The 10,622-nt window shown below is 45.5% G+C and overlaps 1 protein-coding gene across 1 annotated transcript in view; it reads left to right on the forward strand.

The window, feature by feature from the left end:
* The window catches only part of ZNF148 (zinc finger protein 148), a 36,319-nt gene that overhangs the window by 18,058 nt on the left and 7,639 nt on the right, over window positions 1–10,622 (forward strand). The window contains exons 3-6 of the mRNA XM_075829010.1: window positions 765–890; window positions 975–1,098; window positions 1,618–1,701; window positions 2,145–2,263. Of these exons, the coding sequence (XP_075685125.1) occupies window positions 765–890; window positions 975–1,098; window positions 1,618–1,701; window positions 2,145–2,263 (453 nt within the window). The remainder of the gene's footprint in view (window positions 1–764; window positions 891–974; window positions 1,099–1,617; window positions 1,702–2,144; window positions 2,264–10,622) is intronic.

The following is a 10,622-nucleotide window of genomic DNA, read 5'->3' on the forward strand; positions in this document are numbered from 1 at the left end:
ATGAGGTTCTGCAGCAGCTGAGGTGTGTAGCATGAGGTTCTGCAGCAGCTGAGGTGTTTAGTAGGAGGTTCTGCAGCAGCTGAGGTTTGTAGTATGAGGTTCTGCAGCAGTTTTGCTGTCTGTTAATTATTCATATTGATCACCATAAGGGCTTGTCCACAAGTAACACAATTTCTGCAGCAATTCCACAGAAACTAGAAGGATTTCCGCTGCGGAAGAAACGCACCATTACCGGCGTTTTTTACTGCAGAAAATGGTGCGGATGTTGCTGCGTTTTTCTCAATGTCGGGGGATGGAGACGTCTCATCTGAAAAACGCAGCAATTCAGGCACTTTCTGCAGCAGGAATTGACACGCTGCGGTCTGAAAAATCCGTAGCGCAGGTCAATTTCTGGTTACGCGGCGTGTGGATGACATTTGTTAAATCCCTCCCACTTCTCTTCTATATTCTGCTGCGTATTTTCCGTCCGCTGCGTGTGGACGAGCCCTAAGGATCATATTGCATTTTTTTCTGCATCCTTTGCAAAATTGCGACCAAAAAAACGTGATTTGACCGCGCGGTGTGATTGGACCTTTAAGGAGCTGAGACACCCGGAGCGTAACGCGCTGGTTCTGTATAATTCTTATGTGCATGTTATGGAGCTGATGACGGACACAGCGGGGGCAGCGATGTCTTGCCGTTTATTACCACCTCATTAGTGGCTTTATGGCGGTGTTGGCGACATTTAGCGTGAAGCGTCTCATTGATGTGATTTCTGACGACAGGTTCACGTGAAACAAGAGATCAAATTCAGAGAGGAAATGGAATCTCAGATGCCCGAAAACTTGCAGCTCCCAGAGCCGGTCGACCTCCAGAAGAAGAAGAAGAGGAAGCAGAGATCCCCGGCCAAGGTAAAGCGGGGCTCCGCGTGCAGGCGGGGTGGCGGGTCGGGCTGGAGCGCTGCATCTTATCAATGACTATTGCATGTATTTCAGATCCTCACTATTAATGAGGACGGCTCACTGGGACTGAAAATCCCCAAATGTCACGTGTGTGAGCATTGCAACGCAGCGTTCAGAACCAACTACCACCTGCAGAGACACGTCTTCATCCACACAGGTAAACGTCTGCGCACCGCGAGCGTGAGTCACGCTATTATCACAGGGGGACGCACGCTCGGAAAACCTGCGCACATTACAAGGGTCTCCCCAAAATTCTGTGACCGGGTTCGCGGTCCCGGGACCTGCAGTGAAGCCCCAGCACCAGGAAACATTTTTTAATTGTGTTGGGGAATCACTACTGTGTGTTTTTCTGCATCATTGTAGGTGAGTGGGGGAGCCGGGCATTGCTCAGACGTGTGCGCCGTATTCCTCAAGCGGATGGCCGCCATTTTGAGGTGTATGGCGGACTCTTGAGCTACTCACACCCCTCGTCTTGGTAAATGCTCCCCTAATTCTTATTTCTCTGGCTGTAATGCAGTAATGAAGCAAAACCACATACCCATGAAAAGCTGCTGGTATAGATATGGGAGGGGGTCAGGACGCACTCCCACACGCTGCTTTGTTAGGGTGTAATATGTGAGATGGACGAGCGCCATGTTTTGTGTGTAACTCGTAGTCTGACGTTATGTCGTTGAAGGTGAGAAGCCCTTTCAGTGCAGTCAGTGTGACATGCGCTTCATTCAGAAGTACCTGCTGCAGAGACACGAGAAGATCCACACAGGTGAGTGCGGTCATCATGTGCCCCGTCTATAGCGATACTGCCCCCTTGTACAGAGAACAGGCCCCTGATGACCAGTGCTGGCCGCCGGATGTTGTAGTCATGTACTATGCCGGTCTATAGTGGACTGCCCCCTTGTACAGAGAACAGGCCCCTGATGACCAGTGCTGGCCGCCGGATGTTGTAGTCATGTACTATGCCGGTCTATAGTGTTACTGCCCCCTTGTACAGAGAACAGGCCCCTGATGACCAGTGCTGGCCGCCGGATGTTGTAGTCATGTACTATGCCGGTCTATAGTGTTACTGCCCCCTTGTACAGAGAACAGGCCCCTGATGACCAGTGCTGGCCGCCGGATGTTGTAGTCATGTACTATGCCGGTCTATAGTGGGCTGCCCAGATTTTCTGAAGAAACCAATAAAAAGTATATTTTCTTTGAATCTAACAGGAGAAAAACCTTTCCATTGTGATGAATGTGGGATGCGCTTTATTCAGAAATACCACATGGAAAGACACAAGAGGACGCACAGCGGAGAGAAACCGTATCAGTGCGAATATTGTCTCCAGGTGTGTAATAATAGTAGAGTACTGACTGCAGGTGTGTAATAATAGCGGAGTACTGCCTGCAGGTGTGTAATAGTAGCGGAGTACTTCCTGCAGGTGTGTAATAATAGTAGAGTACTGACTGCAGGTGTGTAATAATAGCGGAGTACTGACTGCAGGTGTGTAATAGTAGCGGAGTACTGCCTGCAGGTGTGTAATAGTAGCAGAGTACTGCCTGCAGGTGTGTAATAATAGTAGAGTACTGCCTGCAGGTGTGTAATAATAGCGGAGTACTGCCTGCAGGTGTGTAATAGTAGCGGAGTACTTCCTGCAGGTGTGTAATAATGGCAGAGTACTGACTGCAGGTGTGTAATAATAGTAGAGTACTGACTGCAGGTGTGTAATAATAGCAGAGTACTGACTGCAGGTGTGTAATAATAGCGGAGTACTGACTGCAGGTGTGTAATAATGGCAGAGTACTGACTGCAGGTGTGTAATAGTAGCAGAGTACTGCCTGCAGGTGTGTAATAATAGTAGAGTACTGCCTGCAGGTGTGTAATAATAGTAGAGTACTGACTGCAGGTGTGTAATAATAGCAGAGTACTGCCTGCAGGTGTGTAATAATAGCAGAGTACTGCCTGCAGGTGTGTAATAATAGTAGAGTACTGACTGCAGGTGTGTAATAATAGTAGAGTACTGACTGCAGGTGTGTAATAATAGCAGAGTACTGCCTGCAGGTGTGTAATAATAGCGGAGTACTGCCTGCAGGTGTGTAATAGTAGCGGAGTACTGCCTGCAGGTGTGTAATAATAGTAGAGTACTGACTGCAGGTGTGTAATAGTAGCGGAGTACTGCCTGCAGGTGTGTAATAGTAGCGGAGTACTGACTGCAGGTGTGTAATAATAGCAGAGTACTGCCTGCAGGTGTGTAATAATAGTAGAGTACTGACTGCAGGTGTGTAATAATAGCGGAGTACTGACTGCAGGTGTGTAATAATAGCAGAGTACTGACTGCAGGTGTGTAATAATAGCAGAGTACTGACTGCAGGTGTGTAATAGTAGCGGAGTACTGCCTGCAGGTGTGTAATAGTAGCGGAGTACTGACTGCAGGTGTGTAATAATAGCAGAGTACTGCCTGCAGGTGTGTAATAATAGTAGAGTACTGACTGCAGGTGTGTAATAATAGCGGAGTACTGACTGCAGGTGTGTAATAATAGCAGAGTACTGACTGCAGGTGTGTAATAATAGCAGAGTACTGACTGCAGGTGTGTAATAATAGTAGAGTACTGACTGCAGGTGTGTAATAATAGCGGAGTACTGACTGCAGGTGTGTAATAATAGCGGAGTACTGCCTGCAGGTGTGTAATAATAGTAGAGTACTGACTGCAGGTGTGTAATAATAGCAGAGTACTGACTGCAGGTGTGTAATAATAGTAGAGTACTGACTGCAGGTGTGTAATAGTAGCGGAGTACTGCCTGCAGGTGTGTAATAGTAGCGGAGTACTGACTGCAGGTGTGTAATAATAGCAGAGTACTGCCTGCAGGTGTGTAATAATAGTAGAGTACTGACTGCAGGTGTGTAATAATAGTAGAGTACTGACTGCAGGTGTGTAATAATAGCGGAGTACTGACTGCAGGTGTGTAATAGTAGCGGAGTACTGCCTGCAGGTGTGTAATAATAGCGGAGTACTTCCTGCAGTATCTAACCATACCCGCACTGCTCACAGGTGTGTAATAATAGTAGAGTACTGACTGCAGGTGTGTAATAATAGCAGAGTACTGACTGCAGGTGTGTAATAATAGTAGAGTACTGACTGCAGGTGTGTAATAGTAGCGGAGTACTGCCTGCAGGTGTGTAATAATAGCGGAGTACTGACTGCAGGTGTGTAATAATAGTAGAGTACTGACTGCAGGTGTGTAATAGTAGCGGAGTACTGACTGCAGGTGTGTAATAGTAGCGGAGTACTGACTGCAGGTGTGTAATAATAGCGGAGTACTGACTGCAGGTGTGTAATAATAGCGGAGTACTTCCTGCAGTATCTAACCATACCCGCACTGCTCACAGGTGTGTAATAATAGTAGAGTACTGACTGCAGGTGTGTAATAATAGCAGAGTACTGACTGCAGGTGTGTAATAATAGTAGAGTACTGCCTGCAGGTGTGTAATAGTAGCGGAGTACTGACTGCAGGTGTGTAATAATAGCAGAGTACTGCCTGCAGGTGTGTAATAATAGTTGAGTACTGACTGCAGGTGTGTAATAATAGCGGAGTACTGACTGCAGGTGTGTAATAATAGCAGAGTACTGACTGCAGGTGTGTAATAATAGCGGAGTACTGACTGCAGGTGTGTAATAATAGTAGAGTACTGACTGCAGGTGTGTAATAATAGCGGAGTACTGACTGCAGGTGTGTAATAATAGCAGAGTACTGCCTGCAGGTGTGTAATAATAGTAGAGTACTGACTGCAGGTGTGTAATAATAGCGGAGTACTGACTGCAGGTGTGTAATAGTAGCGGAGTACTGCCTGCAGGTGTGTAATAATAGCGGAGTACTTCCTGCAGTATCTAACCATACCCGCACTGCTCACAGGTGTGTAATAATAGTAGAGTACTGACTGCAGGTGTGTAATAATAGCAGAGTACTGACTGCAGGTGTGTAATAATAGTAGAGTACTGACTGCAGGTGTGTAATAATAGTAGAGTACTGACTGCAGGTGTGTAATAGTAGCGGAGTACTGCCTGCAGGTGTGTAATAATAGCGGAGTACTGACTGCAGGTGTGTAATAATAGTAGAGTACTGACTGCAGGTGTGTAATAATAGTAGAGTACTGACTGCAGGTGTGTAATAGTAGCGGAGTACTGCCTGCAGGTGTGTAATAATAGCGGAGTACTGCCTGCAGGTGTGTAATAATAGCGGAGTACTGACTGCAGGTGTGTAATAATAGTAGAGTACTGACTGCAGGTGTGTAATAATAGTAGAGTACTGACTGCAGGTGTGTAATAGTAGCGGAGTACTGCCTGCAGGTGTGTAATAGTAGCGGAGTACTGCCTGCAGGTGTGTAATAATAGTAGAGTACTGACTGCAGGTGTGTAATAGTAGCGGAGTACTGCCTGCAGGTGTGTAATAGTAGCGGAGTACTGACTGCAGGTGTGTAATAATAGCAGAGTACTGCCTGCAGGTGTGTAATAATAGTAGAGTACTGACTGCAGGTGTGTAATAATAGCAGAGTACTGCCTGCAGGTGTGTAATAATAGTCGAGTACTGACTGCAGGTGTGTAATAATAGCAGAGTACTGACTGCAGGTGTGTAATAATAGTAGAGTACTGACTGCAGGTGTGTAATAGTAGCGGAGTACTGCCTGCAGGTGTGTAATAGTAGCGGAGTACTGCCTGCAGGTGTGTAATAATAGCAGAGTACTGACTGCAGGTGTGTAATAGTAGCGGAGTACTGCCTGCAGGTGTGTAATAGTAGCGGAGTACTGACTGCAGGTGTGTAATAATAGCAGAGTACTGCCTGCAGGTGTGTAATAATAGTAGAGTACTGACTGCAGGTGTGTAATAATAGCGGAGTACTGACTGCAGGTGTGTAATAATAGCAGAGTACTGACTGCAGGTGTGTAATAATAGCAGAGTACTGACTGCAGGTGTGTAATAGTAGCGGAGTACTGCCTGCAGGTGTGTAATAGTAGCGGAGTACTGACTGCAGGTGTGTAATAATAGCAGAGTACTGCCTGCAGGTGTGTAATAATAGTAGAGTACTGACTGCAGGTGTGTAATAATAGCGGAGTACTGACTGCAGGTGTGTAATAATAGCAGAGTACTGACTGCAGGTGTGTAATAATAGCAGAGTACTGACTGCAGGTGTGTAATAATAGTAGAGTACTGACTGCAGGTGTGTAATAATAGCGGAGTACTGACTGCAGGTGTGTAATAATAGCGGAGTACTGCCTGCAGGTGTGTAATAATAGTAGAGTACTGACTGCAGGTGTGTAATAATAGCAGAGTACTGACTGCAGGTGTGTAATAATAGTAGAGTACTGACTGCAGGTGTGTAATAGTAGCGGAGTACTGCCTGCAGGTGTGTAATAGTAGCGGAGTACTGCCTGCAGGTGTGTAATAATAGTAGAGTACTGACTGCAGGTGTGTAATAGTAGCGGAGTACTGCCTGCAGGTGTGTAATAGTAGCGGAGTACTGACTGCAGGTGTGTAATAATAGCAGAGTACTGCCTGCAGGTGTGTAATAATAGTAGAGTACTGACTGCAGGTGTGTAATAATAGTAGAGTACTGACTGCAGGTGTGTAATAATAGCGGAGTACTGACTGCAGGTGTGTAATAGTAGCGGAGTACTGCCTGCAGGTGTGTAATAATAGCGGAGTACTTCCTGCAGTATCTAACCATACCCGCACTGCTCACAGGTGTGTAATAATAGTAGAGTACTGACTGCAGGTGTGTAATAATAGCAGAGTACTGACTGCAGGTGTGTAATAATAGTAGAGTACTGACTGCAGGTGTGTAATAGTAGCGGAGTACTGCCTGCAGGTGTGTAATAATAGCGGAGTACTGACTGCAGGTGTGTAATAATAGTAGAGTACTGACTGCAGGTGTGTAATAATAGTAGAGTACTGACTGCAGGTGTGTAATAGTAGCGGAGTACTGACTGCAGGTGTGTAATAATAGCGGAATACTGACTGCAGGTGTGTAATAATAGCGGAGTACTTCCTGCAGTATCTAACCATACCCGCACTGCTCACAGGTGTGTAATAATAGTAGAGTACTGACTGCAGGTGTGTAATAATAGCAGAGTACTGACTGCAGGTGTGTAATAATAGTAGAGTACTGCCTGCAGGTGTGTAATAGTAGCGGAGTACTGCCTGCAGGTGTGTAATAATAGCAGAGTACTGCCTGCAGGTGTGTAATAATAGTTGAGTACTGACTGCAGGTGTGTAATAATAGCGGAGTACTGACTGCAGGTGTGTAATAATAGCAGAGTACTGACTGCAGGTGTGTAATAATAGCAGAGTACTGACTGCAGGTGTGTAATAATAGTAGAGTACTGACTGCAGGTGTGTAATAGTAGCGGAGTACTGCCTGCAGGTGTGTAATAGTAGCGGAGTACTGCCTGCAGGTGTGTAATAATAGTAGAGTACTGACTGCAGGTGTGTAATAGTAGCGGAGTACTGCCTGCAGGTGTGTAATAGTAGCGGAGTACTGACTGCAGGTGTGTAATAATAGCAGAGTACTGCCTGCAGGTGTGTAATAATAGTAGAGTACTGACTGCAGGTGTGTAATAATAGTAGAGTACTGACTGCAGGTGTGTAATAATAGCGGAGTACTGACTGCAGGTGTGTAATAGTAGCGGAGTACTGCCTGCAGGTGTGTAATAATAGCGGAGTACTTCCTGCAGTATCTAACCATACCCGCACTGCTCACAGGTGTGTAATAATAGTAGAGTACTGACTGCAGGTGTGTAATAATAGCAGAGTACTGACTGCAGGTGTGTAATAATAGTAGAGTACTGACTGCAGGTGTGTAATAGTAGCGGAGTACTGCCTGCAGGTGTGTAATAATAGCGGAGTACTGACTGCAGGTGTGTAATAATAGTAGAGTACTGACTGCAGGTGTGTAATAATAGTAGAGTACTGACTGCAGGTGTGTAATAGTAGCGGAGTACTGACTGCAGGTGTGTAATAATAGCGGAATACTGACTGCAGGTGTGTAATAATAGCGGAGTACTTCCTGCAGTATCTAACCATACCCGCACTGCTCACAGGTGTGTAATAATAGTAGAGTACTGACTGCAGGTGTGTAATAATAGCAGAGTACTGACTGCAGGTGTGTAATAATAGTAGAGTACTGCCTGCAGGTGTGTAATAGTAGCGGAGTACTGCCTGCAGGTGTGTAATAATAGCAGAGTACTGCCTGCAGGTGTGTAATAATAGTTGAGTACTGACTGCAGGTGTGTAATAATAGCGGAGTACTGACTGCAGGTGTGTAATAATAGCAGAGTACTGACTGCAGGTGTGTAATAATAGCAGAGTACTGACTGCAGGTGTGTAATAATAGTAGAGTACTGACTGCAGGTGTGTAATAATAGCGGAGTACTGACTGCAGGTGTGTAATAATAGCAGAGTACTGCCTGCAGGTGTGTAATAATAGTAGAGTACTGACTGCAGGTGTGTAATAATAGCGGAGTACTGACTGCAGGTGTGTAATAGTAGCGGAGTACTGCCTGCAGGTGTGTAATAATAGCGGAGTACTTCCTGCAGTATCTAACCATACCCGCACTGCTCACAGGTGTGTAATAATAGTAGAGTACTGACTGCAGGTGTGTAATAATAGCAGAGTACTGACTGCAGGTGTGTAATAATAGTAGAGTACTGACTGCAGGTGTGTAATAATAGTAGAGTACTGACTGCAGGTGTGTAATAGTAGCGGAGTACTGCCTGCAGGTGTGTAATAATAGCGGAGTACTGACTGCAGGTGTGTAATAATAGTAGAGTACTGACTGCAGGTGTGTAATAATAGTAGAGTACTGACTGCAGGTGTGTAATAGTAGCGGAGTACTGACTGCAGGTGTGTAATAATAGCGGAGTACTGACTGCAGGTGTGTAATAATAGCGGAGTACTGCCTGCAGGTGTGTAATAATAGCGGAGTACTGACTGCAGGTGTGTAATAATAGCAGAGTACTGCCTGCAGGTGTGTAATAATAGCGGAGTACTGCCTGCAGGTGTGTAATAATAGCGGAGTACTGACTGCAGGTGTGTAATAATAGTAGAGTACTGACTGCAGGTGTGTAATAATAGTAGAGTACTGACTGCAGGTGTGTAATAGTAGCGGAGTACTGCCTGCAGGTGTGTAATAGTAGCGGAGTACTGCCTGCAGGTGTGTAATAATAGTAGAGTACTGACTGCAGGTGTGTAATAGTAGCGGAGTACTGCCTGCAGGTGTGTAATAGTAGCGGAGTACTGACTGCAGGTGTGTAATAATAGCAGAGTACTGCCTGCAGGTGTGTAATAATAGTAGAGTACTGACTGCAGGTGTGTAATAATAGCAGAGTACTGCCTGCAGGTGTGTAATAATAGTAGAGTACTGACTGCAGGTGTGTAATAATAGCAGAGTACTGACTGCAGGTGTGTAATAATAGTAGAGTACTGACTGCAGGTGTGTAATAGTAGCGGAGTACTGCCTGCAGGTGTGTAATAGTAGCGGAGTACTGCCTGCAGGTGTGTAATAATAGCAGAGTACTGACTGCAGGTGTGTAATAGTAGCGGAGTACTGCCTGCAGGTGTGTAATAGTAGCGGAGTACTGACTGCAGGTGTGTAATAATAGCAGAGTACTGCCTGCAGGTGTGTAATAATAGTAGAGTACTGACTGCAGGTGTGTAATAATAGTAGAGTACTGCCTGCAGGTGTGTAATAATAGTAGAGTACTGCCTGCAGGTGTGTAATAATAGTAGAGTACTGCCTGCAGGTGTGTAATAATAGTAGAGTACTGACTGCAGGTGTGTAATAGTAGCGGAGTACTGCCTGCAGGTGTGTAATAGTAGCAGAGTACTGCCTGCAGGTGTGTAATAATAGCGGAGTACTGACTGCAGGTGTGTAATAATAGCGGAGTACTGACTGCAGGTGTGTAATAATAGCAGAGTACTGACTGCAGGTGTGTAATAATAGCAGAGTACTGACTGCAGGTGTGTAATAATAGTAGAGTACTGACTGCAGGTGTGTAATAATAGCGGAGTACTGACTGCAGGTGTGTAATAATAGCGGAGTACTGCCTGCAGGTGTGTAATAATAGTAGAGTACTGACTGCAGGTGTGTAATAATAGCAGAGTACTGACTGCAGGTGTGTAATAATAGTAGAGTACTGACTGCAGGTGTGTAATAGTAGCGGAGTACTGCCTGCAGGTGTGTAATAGTAGCGGAGTACTGCCTGCAGGTGTGTAATAATAGTAGAGTACTGACTGCAGGTGTGTAATAGTAGCGGAGTACTGCCTGCAGGTGTGTAATAGTAGCGGAGTACTGACTGCAGGTGTGTAATAATAGCAGAGTACTGACTGCAGGTGTGTAATAATAGTAGAGTACTGACTGCAGGTGTGTAATAATAGCGGAGTACTGACTGCAGGTGTGTAATAATAGCAGAGTACTGACTGCAGGTGTGTAATAATAGTAGAGTACTGACTGCAGGTGTGTAATAATAGCGGAGTACTGACTGCAGGTGTGTAATAATAGCAGAGTACTGACTGCAGGTGTGTAATAATAGCGGAGTACTGACTGCAGGTGTGTAATAATAGTAGAGTACTGACTGCAGGTGTGTAATAGTAGCGGAGTACTGCCTGCAGGTGTGTAATAGTAGCGGAGTACTGACTGCAGGTGTGTAATAATA

Source organism: Rhinoderma darwinii, chromosome 6, assembly GCF_050947455.1.
Source record: "Rhinoderma darwinii isolate aRhiDar2 chromosome 6, aRhiDar2.hap1, whole genome shotgun sequence".
In the NCBI taxonomy this organism is placed as follows: Eukaryota; Metazoa; Chordata; class Amphibia; order Anura; family Rhinodermatidae; genus Rhinoderma; species Rhinoderma darwinii.